Consider the following 17,234-nt stretch of genomic DNA (forward strand, 5'->3'; position numbering starts at 1 on the left):
TAAAATGTAATATAGTCATATAATTAAGGACTATAAGATGATTTAACGCTTGTATAAGTTAAAAAATAGAAAAACAAAATATAATATTAAATTATATATACACTTATAATTAAGGGTAAATTAGATTATACATACATGCAAATACATTACAATCTTAATTACACAATAAATATAATTAATTTTAATAAAATTACAAAATATATTTAAAAATATAAAATCGATTTTTTTATTTGATTTAAATTAATTATGATTAAGAACTAAATCAAAACATTAAATATAAATTTGGTTCGGAACTATTCTATTTTTACAAATTTAAGTATGATTTTTCAATTTAATTTAATTGAAATTTCTAAAAATTATATATATCACTATACATAGATATTTAATTTCTTATATATATGTATTACAAATGTAATTTTGTTTTTGAAAAATATCAAATATGACATGCTTCTCAATTATAATATTAAAAAAAGTTACTTTTAATTTTGCTATTTATATTATACTTTACACACAAATATATATATATATATATTTTAAGAAACTAACCAAAGCATGCATCTCCTTATATACCTAATGGAGACAACATAATTGGAGTGAAATGGACAAAATGGGGACAAACACCTTTCTTCTATCCATCTCTTAACATGACACCTATAATAAAATTATGTGATAAGGTTTGTCAAAATAATTTTTAGAATATAATGATTTTATTTTAATTATAATAAATTTTATATGAATTTTATTATAATTAAATATAAAAGCATATTCATTATACTTATATTAATTGCATTAAAAATTATAACTTTAACTAAATAACTTTAAAATTATAAAATTTTAAGTTTAAATTTAATTTGATATTTGTGGGGATATATATATATATATAGAGAGAGAGAGAGAAGGATGAGGATGTTGGACTGTTTGATAGACATGTGAGTCTGTGGACAGGTTTTAAAAGAAATGTTGGTGAGGAAGCCTTTTCTTTTTCATTATTATAAGCTTATTAGGTTAATTAACATATTCCAATCTACAACTCATAAAATAGTAAAGTTTAAGTTTGAAAAAAAAAATCGCAAAGTTTAAGGGCTTTAATAATTTATTAAGTCAAGGAAATTAATTAATTAATTAATATATACATAATTCAATAAAGTATTGAGCTTCCCGTCCTCGATTACTGATAATAATTAATAATATTACTTATCTTCCATAAAGAATTGATATTCCCTTAAACCTACCACAAAATCAGATTAATTCTTAATATACTGTATGAAATAATTATTAATATATGGTATAATTTATAAGCCTTGAATAATCGTAAATTGTTTGAGGATTCTGACATATAAACAGTATGAAATTCATCATCAATATTTTTGGTTGATTTTCTATCAATCCGTCTGACTTCATAAGAGTATTTAAATTATAATCAATTAAATTAATTGGATAATTGCCATATTAAGTTTCAATATGTATGTATATATATATATTCTTAATTAATCATTCACTAGAACAAAGCATTTTATTCAAAAAAAATAATAAAAATAATGAAATTAAAAATATAAATAAAAACAAAACCTTTGAAGCCCATAGAAATGAAGCTGATTTGATTTGAGATTTTATTTTATTATTTTTTTTAGGTCCTAGGCTTAGGGAGGAATTGCAGTACGTAACATGGGCAATTTCTATTGCTTATTCTACCTAAGCTTTCTGTGACACACATTTAAAAAGATTATTCAGATGGGGTAGATGCATCTACCAACAACAAATATATATATAAGAAGTTGCAATTGATTGTCCAATGATTTCACAACATCAGTGGGGGAGGGTGACTGATCTTGCTTTCATACCAACTCTAACTAATAATCATTCAACCCATGTAATTTTTTTTCTAATTAAAATTTATAAAAAAAATAATCAAATATAACTCCACAGTTCTCTATTAAATTGAGATTAAATAAATACATTAATTAAAAAAAAAAAAAAAAGAAGCTGGGAATGGCTTTAGATTGAAATGATTTTGGGCCGTGTCTATTGTAGACATGGATGCATATCTGCAGCGGAAATAAACATAAGAGTAAGACAAAAATAATGATCAATATGACAATTTTTTACATATTAAGAAAAAATAATTGAAAGAATATCACATTTTTAGTACAATATCACATTTTTGCAATACAAAAATTGAAAACTTTTATCATATATATTTACATGCACCTTGTCTTGAATAATGAACATTTATAATTTTTATAATTTTTGAATATAATTTCTAACATTTTAATAAATTTTATAAAGTACATATTAACATGTCGCCAATTTATGTGGATATCCATATTCATATTGGCCGTGCTTGGCTCTTCTTGGCGGTGGGTCTTACGTTATCATCATGTAATGTCTTTCTCAGGGTATTCTGGTGAGTATTGACTTGTAAGAGAGCCTCCTTTCAACGTTACCAACTATAATTTTATTTTTGGACCACAATATAGCAAGTTTTAATCTTTTCTAATTCAGATAATAAGAACTTGATTTGGTAAAATTTTAAAAATTAAATTATTATATCATCTATATAAATTTATATTCATATTTAATTTGAATATATTAAATATTATTTATTATTAATGAAATCTTGATCTTGTTATAAAAAATTAATTTTTTAAATTAAAAAACTGAAATAAAAAATTTAAATTATAAAATGAATAATATGTCTTTAATTATTAAATTATTTAACAAGTCAAGATTAGGGCACAGACAATATATATGTGTGTGGTGAATTATTGTACTTAAAAGTTGAAGCATATCAGAGTCATTTCTATCTATAACGAAAGTCGCCAAATGGGGCAGTGCTGGCGACAAAGATGTGAGGATGAGGAGGCACTGTTGTTTTCTGGTCCATCAAACCTACCGAGAAACACTAGTGATTTGATATTGGCTTTTGCCTGACAAAATGCTATTGCTTAATCTTTCACAAATAAATTAAAAAGTTGACATTTGGCAGTTGTTATTTTCAAAACAACATTCATTAAAAAAAAAAATAACAACAATAGTTGCACCACTGAGTATGAGTTGGAAGGCAATAATATTATAATTATCTTTAAAATTAAAAAATTTGGATTAAATTTTAAACAAGTCAATAAATTTTGATTAATTAATATTAATGGTCAAATTTTAATAGAATCAATATATATAAAATAATGTTTAAAATCTTTTCATCACCTGCTCTTATGGATGAGGGTGACCTAGGCCTAGCCGAAGGAAACAAATGCCTTCCCCTACTCCAAATGGTAGGGCAAACTCACCTAAGCCAAGCTTGGTGAAATCCAAGAAAAGAAAAGGGATGAACTACTGGAGAGGATTTTCTCTCTGTAAACTCTACATAGCTCGTGGGTTAGGGATAATAACGGATAGAGTACATGTGAAAATCACTCTATTCGAATTCGAATCTAATTAATATTATCAAAATCTAAAATCGTCTTAAATTCATTTAAAATTTATTTTTAACTATCCGAACTCGTCCCGAATTCGATTATTATTACCCGAAAAAAACCTAAATCATTTAATTTTACATATTTTAATTAATATTTTGTATAAAAAATTATTTTAATTAATAATTTATATTTTAAAAATTTAATAATTTCATAAAATATTTAAATTCGATTTTATATAAAATAAAAAATATAAAAAATTTATAAATATTATTATAAAAATATATATTTTATATTTAATTAAATATTTATGTAAACGGGTTAGGGTAACGGATACCCAATATATAAAACCCGAACTTGCAATGGGAATTATTTTTTAAACTCAAACCCATCCCAAACCTGATTATATAATATTCAAACACATCTTATTAAGGTTTAATCAGATTGGGTACCCATAAAAATTCGACCTGTGAAGTTTCACTCCAAGGAAGAGAGTTGAAGGTTGTTGTGATGTTAGATGCAATTTTAAATTTACAAGAAAATTTTTTAATATAACTTTAACTATGATTTGAATTTAAATCTCACGATATTCCATATAACGTAGCTTGTAAACTTCTTGTGTTGCATAAAAGGATTTTGCATTTTTAAAGTGTTGTCTCTGAAAATAGCACATCAAATAACCTACCCTTCTTCTTCTCATATCTCATTTTCCTTTTAAAATTAGGGTAAGTATCGATTGGTTTGTTTTAAAAATATTTTTTCTTTTAAAAAATTAAAGTTTATAGTGAATAATTAAAAAGGAAATTAAATTGAATTGTTTTATTTCAATTTAATTCAGTTTATCAAATTGAGCTCATATTAAGCATGCTTTTTGGGTTTATTTCTGATTCAAATGAAGTAATATTTGCTATTTTTTACTCTAATTTAAGATTAATAACAATTAATTTAAAAATAAATTATTTAGTTTAGTTATTATTTTTTTTAAAAATTGAATCGAATTGAATAAATTAAACTCTTTAAATAAAAAAAAATCAAACTAAACCATTTTATTAAAAAATAATAAAATTAAATTAGTTCTTTTTTTTTTAATTAAAAAAAATTGCTCATCTGTATTCAAAATGCAAATAATTATCAAAATCCATGGCCATGCCTGCAAGTTATTTGACTCTACATACAATACTGGCAAATACAGTGCAAGGACTAAGGAGGGAGTCGGTTGTAGGCTACTGGGCTTTCCAAAGGAGTATTGGTCCTGGTAGAGGGTTATAAGGCAAACGCTAGGTGTTGGGCCAGAAAGCCCATTTAAAAACTCATTCATATCCCATTAGAATATTTTACTTTTGTGTACACTTTTGTTTAATATATATGTGCCTCAATATCCATCTATGTGTGTAATACACTAAAATTGCATTATAATCTACCAAACAAGGTCTAAAATTTAACACCATTCTTATGTTGTTGTATTACATTACTGATTCAGCTTTTGGACTTCTCCGTTTGAAGCATCAAATATGTTCTCAGTTCGCCTCCTCAACGGATTATCTTCAAGGGCCGCATCATGACATTGTCTTCATGATCCAATATCTGTAAGCAATACATATTATCAAATCTATCTATTCTCGATTTACAAGCAATCATATCAAAAAAACAAAAAAAAAAAAAAAGTAAAAATTTGGCAAAAGGCCTCTTGGACTTACATGGCAATGGTAGACGTAACCAGGGTCTGCAGTTGCATCAAATGCATAAGATGCATTCGAGTGTATGTAACCAAATCTCACTGCAATCTTTGTCACATATCCGGGCGTCATCTTGTACACGTTCTTCCACCCTTTCTCGTGGGCCTGCACCTCTAACTTCTTACCACGTGCATACTTGTCCATTTGGCATTTAATTGCATCATTCAATTTGGACATGCAAGCTTTAAACTCATCTATATTGATCAATTCCGTTTGATCCATCACCACAAACAATCCCAAATGAATATGCAACGGATGATTGTCCTCCGTTAGATTGATTACGTTCCATACCTCTGTGGTTCCCTCTTTTGGTGTCTCAGTCACTGGTTCCTCGTAAGCTTTACCGTTGATGTAAAGATGGGTTGGCTCATCAATATCGCTCGTGTACTCATACATGGCGATGTATCGAGTTTGTGATGCACTGGATAGTTTAGGAAAAGGATATTTTATCAACTTTTTGGGCACTCTCCACGGGTCTACCTCTAGATCCTTCTTGACGATGAACTTCATCACCTTTTTATTTGCCTCATTGACTGGGTCACCATCTGGAAAAGGATAATTTGCACTATTGGCAAGAATAACAGTGTCAGACTTGGACGTTGAAAAATCAACAACCACGTCAGCAACTTCCGATGGAGCTAGGAGGGTTTCATTTGTTACTACAGGCTCTTCGAGATATACAGAGTCAGCTGCCACGTGGATGAATCCAAGCCCATTGGTGAAAAAGAATCTGAAAAATCTAGCATTGCTGGCATTTATAATGCGAAATCTATATTTACGACGTCGTACAGTCATACGTGGCCATGCTTTCCCATTAACGATAATTGCGTCGCCAAAATACTCGGGCTGCCATTGTGGATGTATTGAGGGATTATTTCCTGTAGAGTTCATATATATGGAACCATTGATACTAAAGCTCCGATCAAACACCATCAAAATCCGATCAAACTCATCGCCGTAAGGTAGACCAAGTGGGGCCTCAACTTCAGGATGGCGAATGATATAGGCTCCAACTAAGCCAGCTAATAAGTTGACTCTGGTCAATCCCATTGCATGATCATGGTACCATAAGTTTCCTGGTTGTTGAAAGTTGTGGTAATGATATGTTTTCTTGGTCCAAGTGGGTCCCTTCTCTACAAATCCATTGGTGAACCATGACTCTGCATGTCCATCGCTCTCGGGTTCACCAATGCTACCATGGAGGTGCACGACAGTAGGAATACCCTTCTTTGTGGCAGGTATGGCAGTTGGAATTGTTGGATCCCATGGAAGTATGTGTTTCAAAGGAAGGTGATTTTCCCACGTCACGTAGGTGTCAACGATATGAATTGCCTCAATTGTTGGACCAGGGACGGTTGCATTGTTCTTCGATACGCCGTAAGCAAACACAGGTGTTGGAGGCAAGTCTCGATGAAATTTCTGACAAATCAAACACCAGCAAAAGTTAATATATGTTAATCAGAATTATCAAGAAGTTTTAAAAGAATTAGTAAATATAAAATTGATAATAAATAATGTTAGAATTATGATTCAAAGTTCTAGTAGGATTTAGAAAGACATTTTTCTAATTTGAGTGAGAAAAATATTTTTTATATAAAATAAAACTCTTATTTTAGTGTTATTCATAAATTGAGTGGAACTCATAATCAAGATTGAGGGAATTAACACTATAAATAAAAAAATTGTAGAAAGGGTTATTTGATTTTTTGTCCATTGAAAAGAGTAGCTTTAAGCTCATGGAGTGAGGCTGTTGCCCATTGTAGAAAAACCTTGTCAATTGTAGTGGATTTGGCTCTACCCATTTATGAGGGGCTTTTGCCTGTTGCAGTAAAGAGAGGCTTCGGCCTAAGATTGAAGGCACCATTTATGGTGTAATATTGTAATAGTAAATATATTGAGTTATATTTAAAGGAGACTGAGAGGGACTAACTAATATATTTACTATGGGCAGTTTGATATAATGTGGGTTCTCTTAGGTGTAATTGGGTTGATAGATAGTATAATTTTGAGCTTGTAATGATAATTTATTATTATTGATAGTAAAAGATGACATGTTCGTAGATGTAATCCGATGGTGAACCACCTAAATATTAGTGTTTTATGTGTTTGTTTTGTTTTATTGTAGTTTACACGCTTTCGCAGTGCACAACAAATAAATTTTAATTTAATGATATTTGAGTCATATTTATAATGGTAAAATTTTAAATTTGAATTTCAATAAAAACTAATTATATACATATAAATCTGTTCAATATTAGAAAGTAACTCATTCCATCAGCAAGATGTGATCGCTAAATTTCATCATTCAAGTAATTAAGTATATGATTTTACTATGTAAATTCAAGCAGGTAAAATACACAACTTAAAAAAAAATAAACAGCAAAATTCTGGCAAGTTAATATTGTAGGTACACCAGCGACTAGTGAATAGTGACCTTCCAGCTAGGAGCATCTTGTATATAGATTATTAGATGGAGCCAAAAGTTGTTCTGATATGGTTATTGAAAAAAGATGGTTTCAACAATGAAAAAGGTAGCCACCTATACAAAAGGAATAAATGGAACTATGCAAAGCAAAAAGGGCAAGTTTCCAAGCATCATTGGAGACACACACATGGGGATTTCAATTCATATCATTTAAAAAAAAAAAATGCCTCCATCTTGCAATGGATGGAAAAATTGCAGTGACCTAGCAATGATCTTAACATGTATATGGTAATTGGCAGCAGGACAGGGGATGTTTTATACAACAGATTATGAAGGAAATTAAGCATAACAAAGGGCGCTTTTTTTATTCTAATTGTCTAAATTCGTGTCCCAGTTACCAATTAAACCCAACAAAGAAAGGGGAAAAAATGCAATGAAAACAGGAAAAATGAAAAACGTACCCATTCTTTCTTGAACATGCCAATCCTGAGTTGCTTAGGTTTGGGAACACCATTCACAACATCAAAACCATGGATTCTGGGCATATCTGGAAGCTCGTCAACAAACATTTCCAACTGGGATGGACTTATTAGCCTGTCTTCTGCCCATGTTGTAGTAAGCACCAGAAGCAGAGCTAAACATGGCACGTGAAACCCCAGAACTCTATCCATGGAAACAAGAGGCGTAGCTAGCCAGCCAGCCAGCCAGAGAAAGAGACAAGGGAGAGAGTGGAGATTGAATGTGAAATGATTCTCGATGGAATAGAGAGTGAGAGAGCTTTAGAGAGAATGAAAGATAATAATAATTAATTAGGGGATCAATGGTGAGCGTGAAACAGAGTATTGTTTTTCATTGGTGGGTCTCATGTGCACTATAAGGAAAAAGACAGATTTTTTGACAAGCAAGGAAAAGGACAGATTTAAACAAGGACTAGTCTGGTCCTTCCCCTTCAGAGCCTGCCTGCCTGCCTGCCTACCTGCTCGGCTGCTCCTATAAAATGACATCTTTACAATGGCATCTTTTGCCTTGCTGTGAATTTGAGATTGGTACAATTTTACCTTGGGATTCACATACCAGAAAAAGGGCGAAAGCAGTAAAAAAGGACAAAAAAGAAAAACTTGATTCCAAGAATAAAAAAAATTTAATAACTGTTTTTGTAGTATGAGTTATAAATCAATTCAATTTATTTACAAGTGAAAAAGTACAAAATGAATTAATATTTAATTAATTTATAAGTTAATAAATTTATTTAAAATAAATTATAAATTATAAATAAAATTTTTTATTATTTATTTTAAAATTATTTTTTAATTAAATAAAAAATCATATTATCTAATAATTTTTAAAAATATTAATATTATTTTCATTTTATCGGTTATATTATTTAATTATATATTATTTTTAATAATTTAAATCAATTAAATTATTTTTAATGATATTTATATTATTTAAGAAATATTTTTAAATAATTTTATTAAATAAATAATTATTTATTTTTAATTTAATTATAAATTAAAAATATATTTTAAAGTATTCAAACTAAATATTTCTAAATAATAAATATAATTAATAAAAATATAATTAAATATTCAAATATTTAATGCTTACTCTTGCCATTTATTTATTTTTGATATATGGAAATAGAGTTGTTTTATAGGCACTAAATTTGAATTTCAGTTAAAATTAAATATAAAAAATTTCTTAATTTTTAAAGTGAATAAATTATTAAAATTTAAATTTTTGACATTTTATAAATATATATTCTATCATAAATAAAATAAAATTTAAAAATTGGACCATAATATTTTTTTATTTATTAGAGATTTATTCCCTATTACAGGGGACTATAAAAAATGAATGGTGTCCTATTTTTATCCCTTAACTCTCTAATTTTGTAGTGATTCATGAACTTCACATTTTTTTTTTTTCCTGATTCATGGACTTTACATTTATTATTGCTATTTTTGTAATGTGCCTCCCTTAAAAATATCACAAAAGTTTGATTAATGGGGCAAGTGATATTTGTATTTTCAATTTATTTATTTCAAACAAATTTAAGACTAAATGAACATTAACTTCATATGTAAGAGATATTTGTAGTTCTTGGATGTGATAGCCAACAGCAATTAGAGTGCCCATTGTATTATGGGTAAATTACTTATCTAGTCCCATAATTTAATAAAATTAATTATTTAATTTTTATATTTTAAAAAATGTATTATTTAATTTGTATATTTTATTTTTACTTTTTATTAATTTTTTATTAGTTATTACTAGTTAAAATACTATTTAATCTATCTATTTTAGTAAAATTAGTTAGTTAATTTTTATATTTTAAAAAATGTATTAATTAATTTTTATAATTTAATTATATTAATTATTTAATTTCATAATTATTTTTTATACTTAAACTATTCTAATATTCTCTCCGCTATTTTTTCTCTTTATATTTTTTCTCATCTACATCTATACCCTTCTTCCCCTCATTCTCTTTTTATTTTTATTTTTGGATAATAAAGCTGTCTACACAAAAAATTTAATTAATTTATTTAATTTTTAAATAATAAAAAATATATTTTTTAAATTTAATATCTATATAGCAAAATTTTTATATTTATCTAAGAAAATATTTTTTAAAATATATGAATTAATTAATTAATTTTATTAAAATAAAGAAATTAAATAATAATATTTTTTAAAATATATTAATTAAATAATTATTTTTTAAAAAAATAAAAAATTAAATAGTAATTTAAATAATATAAATAATAAAAAATTTTAATAAAAATAAAATATATAAATTAAATAATTAATTTTATTAAAATATAAAAATTAAATAATAATTTCCCACGAACGAAAACAGGCCACGCAACACATTAAAAGACAACATGTACTTTTGGAATGGTCATTCTTATTCCTTGCCATGTATTTTTGTGAAAGCTTCTCCACATAATTTAAATTCACAGCCAAAATATTAGGGCCATAAAATAAAAGACCACATCCACATCGCCCCACGAGTCTTCCACTAACGATGTTCACTGGAATCTTGATTTTTAGTCAGTGACCTTAGAAAAGTGAGGCCATTTTTTTTTTCCTTATCAGCTTCAATTTTCTAAATCACCTGTTCTAGTGGTACGCAGGGGGGCTATGCATTTTACGGGAAGTTGGGTTATCTAATGAAACAATCATGTTATATCTCATGAGTAATTAGTCAAGTCTCTAAAATTCAACATATACAATTTGTATTTAATTAAAAAAATTTAACAAAATAAAATTAAAATAAAATATAACCATCGTGATTAAATATTTAAATTCGAGGAAGAGTTAATTTCAGCTCAGGCATTCAATTGAGGCGATGATCGATACCACAAAAACTCAAATCAGCCAATTTAAATCTCTATGACTTTTCTAAATTTTTAAAAGTTATTTATTTTCCTTCTGAAAAACATGGTTAGAAAATGCTGGTTATTTTAGATATTTGAAATGGTTGGGCCTCTCGGGATTCAATGTAGTTTGGGCTTAAAGCCCGAAATCCACTATGACGCACCTTCATGAGACCCAAATAAGAGAGAACCCGATCCAAATCCATTTCTACAACCTCCACTCTCCAACCCGTTTAAAAAAAATGCTCACCTCAAATCCCGCACTTTTTCTCTCTCGTCTCTTCACAATAACTACCGAAACAGACGCCAAAAAAAACGCTCATCAGTTTCCTCTTCTAATGCTCTCGCCCTCTCTGTCACAATGGCCGATCTCATAGAAACTTTGGCATGCGCCCCCTCCACGGGACGTGGTCGAGGAATTCTAATCTCCGGCGATCCCAAACCAACTCTATTCTCTACACTAATGGGAGATACGTTATAATCCGTTACCTCGACAACCCTCTAAAATTCCACCTCTATGGCGAGCATGGATACCCTGTCACCGTTGCCCGCTACTCCCCGAACGGTGAGTGGATCGCATCTGTCGACGTCTCGGGCACTATGAGGATCTGGGGTGCCCATAATGAGTTTGTGCTGCACAAGAATTTCGTGTCCTATCGGGTCGGATCGACGATTAGCAGTGGTCGCTCGATATGTTGAGAATTGTTGCTTCCGGTGACGGCAAGGGAAAGTCCTTCGTCAGTGCTTTTATGTGAGTTCTCTTTTCTTTTGTAACTTTGGCGCCAAAAAGTAAGGCTAATGAGAGCTCAAGCTACAATGGTTGAGTAATTCTCACACCCAAATTGACTGGTTAATTTTGTTTAAAAATAAAAAATTGATGTTTTTAAGCTAAAATATTCATAATTTGACATCTTAATGCCGAAAATTTAGTCCGTTTATTAATATTTGAAGATAATTTTCGTCCCACATTTGGGTCTTGGGCAAATCTCAGCTAATTTTGGGTGAGTTAGATTCTGTCATTTTGTTCTGTCTAGTATGTGTGTTGTCCCACATCCACATTGGTTTTTGTCTTATTTATAAAAAACTGTAAGACTTGCTCTAGCTAGTTTTTGGTCCTTTTTTTCTACAATAATTTGAGGTGAGGCTGTTGGATTTGAAACCCATACCAAAAATTGCCTTTATTTGTTCATAAATTTGTATAAGCTGCTCTCTCTTAGCAAAAAACTGGTTTTTCAGCTATATACGATTTTGCAAATGTGGTTGCACTGCAGGTGGGATACAGGCAGTACTGTAGGAGATTTTGATGGGCACTCACGGCGGGTTTTAAGCTGTGCATTTAAACCTACAAGGCTGTTCCGAATTGTCACTTGTGGAGAGGAATTCATAGTGAACTTCTATGAAGGTCCACCCTAGAAGTTCATGCTCTCCCACAGGTTGTTTTAATTATTTGCATGCATAATTTTTTGTTACTATAGATTTTTGTCTCAAGAAAATCTGTTTTGGATTAGAGCTTTCAGGGTCCCTATTAAAATACGAGAATAGTGATTTGAGCTGGCCAAAAATTGGTTATAGAATCACTGATGAGCGTTTTGCTTTGCAGCTACAGGGAGCATTCCAATTTTGTCAATTGTGTTAGAGTTTCACCAGACGGCAGCAAATGCATTAGTGTAGGCTCAGACAAGAAGGGGCATAATATACGATGGGAAGACAGTGGATGATGGTCATACATCCAGCATCTATGCTAGTTGTTGGAGTCCTGATAGCAAACAAGTGAGCTTCATATTTAGTTTTGATTTATAAATATCGCTAGCTGCTTCAGGTCCATCCCATGTTGAAACCAATATTGCTAAAATCAATTACAAATTTAACTGTTACTGGTCTTAATTTGTTAATATCAATATTTAGTTCGTTTTTTTGCTTGTAGTGTATACAATGTCTAAAGCATCCACAAGCATCTCCGTTGACAAAATTAGCTATGTTGGTCAAATGTCTTAGAAATATGTATGGACTTTTTGCATGTTAGGTGGATTAAAAGCATTGGGTAAAAAATCTTGTTCTTGGATTTAATATTGTTAGGCAAAAGTACTGCAATTAAAATTTAGATATAAAGCTTTATTAAGGCTATGAGTTCAACCATAAATATGGAGTTACTTATTAGTTGTAAGTGTGATTATTATTGATAATGCGTTTAAATATCTTTTCTAGTTAACTAACATACATATCAACACCCTATGATTTAATGCTCGTATCAGAAAACATATGTTTCAGTTTGTTGCTCACCAAATGTTTTCCATGTTTCATAAAATTCAGGTACTTACTGTCTCGGCTGACAAGACCGCAAAGATATGGGAAATTTCTGAGAATGGTTGTGGGAATGTGATAAAAACTTTGGCATTTCCTGCTTCTGGTGGAGTTGATGATATGCTGGTTGGATGTCATTGGCAAAATCATCATCTTGTTATTGTTTCCCTTGGTGGCACAATTCACTTATTTTCTGCTAGTGATCTTGATAAAGCTCCTGTATCTTTTTCTGGACGCATGAAAAATGTCAATGCATTAACAGCTGTCCAGGGTGTCCAAAGTTGGTTCTGACAAACAGCTATGATGGACACATTTTTAAGTGGACTCAAGGTCATGGGTACAAGGGTAGACTAGAGAGGAAAGATAATGCTTTAGTTAAACGTTTAGTAGCTGTTGAACAAGAGGTTATTACATCTGGATTTGACAACTAGTTAAGTTATGGCAGATTAATTATTATTACTAAATGAAAGGATGTGGAAGTATTTGGTTTTTCAAATGCTCATTACACCAAAAAGTGTCAAAATTTTTTTCTTTCTGATTTGATGTGTTCAATTGTGACATCCATGGATATTATGCACTGCGTTTTTTGAAGTTTTTTGTTTGGTCCTCAAAACAGTGGATAATCTTTAATGGTGACGTGTAAGACGCAGTCACTGCATAGATGACCTTTTTTTACTAGTTTGACAACTCTAAAAAATTTAGTCAAAGAAATATGACAGTTCTTAAGGTTGCCTTACTTGCATCACATTAGAAAATAGGGAAACTCAAATATGATCCACAACCTTAAAGGGCAAAAAGGAAAATAATAAAGCTAAGTTCATTGGCACTTCAGTAACTTTAGAGTTAACATTAGATATTTTCTGTGTATTCTAGAATTTGATGATTATCATCAAACTATAGCGTATTAATTTTTGTTTCATTCACCTCAGGTTCAGAGAGTTCCTCTAAATGGGGATGAATGTGGAGCAGCAGAGCAGGTTAATATTGGCAGTCAGCCTAAGGAATTGAGCCTTGCCATTGATTCCCCCGGACTAGTCTTGGTTTCAACTGATTCAGGAGTTGCCTTGCTTAAAGGTCTGAAAGTAGTGTCAAACATCAGCCTTGGATTTACTTGACGGCATCTGTTATTGCACCCGATGGAAATGAAGCAATTGTGGGTGGCCAAGATGGTAAGTTGCACATATATATTCGGTTTCTGGCGATAATCTTACTGAAGCAGCAGTCCTGGAGAAGCATAGAGGTGCAATCAGTGTAATACGATATTTGCCAGATTTCTCCATGTTTGCCTCAGCCGATATAAATCGTGAAGTTGTTGTTTGGGATCATGTCTCCAAGGAGGTAAGCTAGCCTCAGAAAATGGGTTATCACTTGCACTTTTAGTTTTTACGCAGGAATTTATAGCTACATGTATGCTCTTGCTAATCATACTGTCTTTAAAGCAAGCATACATGCTGCAACAGGAGTTGAGAATTGTGAGCCATGGCCGTGTAAATGAATATTTAAGTTGCTTCATCCTCCAATACCATGTGGCTTGATTTAGGGCATATGTCTTACCCAAGCTATGAAGACATAGGATTAAAGGTTTATTGTTCAATTGGGGTTAAACCAGTATGTTATTCATAAATGTTGAATTTATGTTGTCCAAATAATAATTTTTATAAATTAATAGTGATATATTAAGTTATTTTTCTTAATATTAATATATTAAATTTATATTATGTCATATTATATGCTATTCAATAAATATTGGATTTATATTATGCAATTAATATTTTTGTAAATTAATGTTAAATATATTAATATTAAATTAAATAAATCAATATTAGTATATTAAATTAATAAAAATAATTTTAGTGTATTAGTTTGTATATCAGAAATATGTTTTTTTTTAATATTTAATCAAACTATCTAATTTGTCTTAGAATCCAATTAATATTACTTAATTTTAGGGAATAATTATTTCTAAAAGTTAACTATCGAAAAACACTTGTAATAAACTTGCACTATCGAGGGTTTATAGTTGTCTTTTGAAGAAACAGACAATGTCATTGCGTCCGAGACGTCAAAATTTATAAAATAGAATCATTTTATATTTTTTGCCCTGTAAATGGTTCCATGTGTCTTTTAAATAGTGATGACCATTTTTATATATATAAAAAAATAATAATAATTTTGAAAAAATTAACCAAAAAAAAAGTTACTAAAACTCGTCCTACCTATGTAATCCATGTTGGGTCATTGGCTATCCAATTAGGTCATTAGGTTTTGATTGGATTTCATAATTTCTAGGTTTTAAGGGTAACTTGGGACAGCCATAGGTCAGGTTCCTCATTTTTCCGGTTGAACCAGCAAGGTTTCACAATTTTGGTTTTACCATTTCAATTGTCCACATGCAACATTGGCGGGATTGTCTTGGCAGAGCACTCTATTCTAATTTTTTTCCCCAGATCACCTTGATTGGTACCTTGCGTTATCTCTTGTTGGAAATATTGCAAACACGTATAGAATGTACAAACCTAGCTATCATTTTTCCCATGTTAATATTGCCAAGAAAACAGAGTAAAATGGATGGTTGTGGTCTTCTTCTCATGTTTATTATTGTTGTAATTCTCTTATAGTGGTGAGCAAATGGTCGGTTCGGCTCCGAACCGAATTGAAATTGAAAAATTGAAAGACTAAGTTCATGTAAAATGTCAATCAAACCGAACCAATTCACTATAACGGATTGAAGTTTGTGATTCTTATAATCTGTTGAGCTATCATATAAATTTGAAATGTAATTTTTGTAGGTTAAGCTCAATAACATGTTGTATCTGTTAGTAGTATGCCCTAGAGCATATCAATTAGTATGTATTTTGCACATATTTTATTAATAAAAGGTATTTTCACTTTTCCGTTTACATAATATATTTATGTGTAATAGAAAAGATCAATTGATATTTTGTTAGAAATTCTATTCTTAAGTTGTTAAGAATATGAGTGACAGTATTTCTAGCACAAAATATCATAAATTGGTTCACAATCGATGACAAGCACATGGAGTTTACTCTTTTCAATATATTGTCATAAATCATATTAGTGCATATAATCTTTAGACCTGAGATAACACAATTATCTTGTATATAGGTGGTTTGAGTTTGATACTGCTTTCATACTTATACTGTGTATAGATATATGGGCATGTGTTGGCTCCTACTAGTTGTATATGGAGGTAGGTGTTGATCAAGATGGAATCTGTTACCCCAAGTAAATAGGGATAAAATCCTATGTTCATTTAATTGTTCTTGATGTTTTAAGTTCCTGGTTAGGATAGATAAATTTAATCAGAAAAGAGTTTCTGATGAGAAAATCCTTTTAATCAAGAATTGGAATTAAAAGAGAACATAATATTCATAGCAAATGGGGTTTGACATAAACCATGACTTCAGCTCGAATTGGAATTTTGTAACAGAGAGATTCTAGTGCATGGTAACATATGATTATAGGTTCATTTAAGGTAAACCTTATTATTAGTTGGGTGGCTATGACATGCTATGCTAGGTGTTAACCATAGTCTATGAGGTGCCTAAAATGATTTAGAGAAATCATTTATGGTAAGAAAGAGTTCTGATGATATTAAGAGTTGATATCATATCTCATTGCCAATTAGTGATGAGCCTAGTGAGTCACACACATACACAAGTAATCACCAAGTTAAATATGATTTAATTAATTAGTTAAAGAGTTTAATTGATTAATTAAATAGGTTTGGTTTGCAATTAGATTGCAAAGTCCCTAGCATGGCTTGAAACCAAATCTATGTTATCGGATGTATAGTATAAGTTAAATTTATATTTAAAGTGTTTAAATATGAATTTAATTATGAGAAATTAATTAATAGAGATTAATTAATTAATTTATATTTGATATAAATTGATTAGAAGAAGAGAAATAATTATTTTGGGTTGAGAACTCAAAATTAAGACACAATGGTATT

The 17,234-nt window shown here is 29.9% G+C and overlaps 2 protein-coding genes across 2 annotated transcripts; one reads left to right on the forward strand and one right to left on the reverse strand.

The window, feature by feature from the left end:
* Positions 1–4,714: 4,714 nt before the first annotated feature.
* On the reverse strand, positions 4,715–8,370 carry LOC110640616 (multicopper oxidase LPR1). The gene is made up of 3 exons (XM_021791986.2): positions 8,036–8,370; positions 5,111–6,568; positions 4,715–4,997 (listed from the first exon to the last, which is right to left on the reverse strand). The coding sequence occupies exons 1-3, from the start codon at positions 8,243–8,245 to the stop codon at positions 4,944–4,946; spliced, it is 1,722 nt and encodes a 573-aa protein (XP_021647678.2). The 5' UTR covers positions 8,246–8,370; the 3' UTR covers positions 4,715–4,943.
* Positions 8,371–11,185: 2,815 nt separating this feature from the next.
* On the forward strand, positions 11,186–14,942 carry LOC110640584 (actin-interacting protein 1-2). Its single transcript, XM_058137125.1, is given in 12 exon segments — positions 11,186–11,397; positions 11,400–11,594; positions 11,597–11,708; positions 12,229–12,390; positions 12,564–12,642; positions 12,644–12,727; positions 13,268–13,529; positions 13,532–13,688; positions 14,169–14,368; positions 14,371–14,435; positions 14,438–14,596; positions 14,650–14,942. Coding segments are annotated over 12 exon segments (1,698 nt in total). The 5' UTR covers positions 11,186–11,318; the 3' UTR covers positions 14,794–14,942.
* The last annotated feature ends 2,292 nt before the right edge of the window (positions 14,943–17,234 follow it).

The sequence above is a fragment of the Hevea brasiliensis genome, chromosome 15, assembly GCF_030052815.1.
Source record: "Hevea brasiliensis isolate MT/VB/25A 57/8 chromosome 15, ASM3005281v1, whole genome shotgun sequence".
Taxonomy (NCBI): domain Eukaryota; kingdom Viridiplantae; phylum Streptophyta; class Magnoliopsida; order Malpighiales; family Euphorbiaceae; genus Hevea; species Hevea brasiliensis.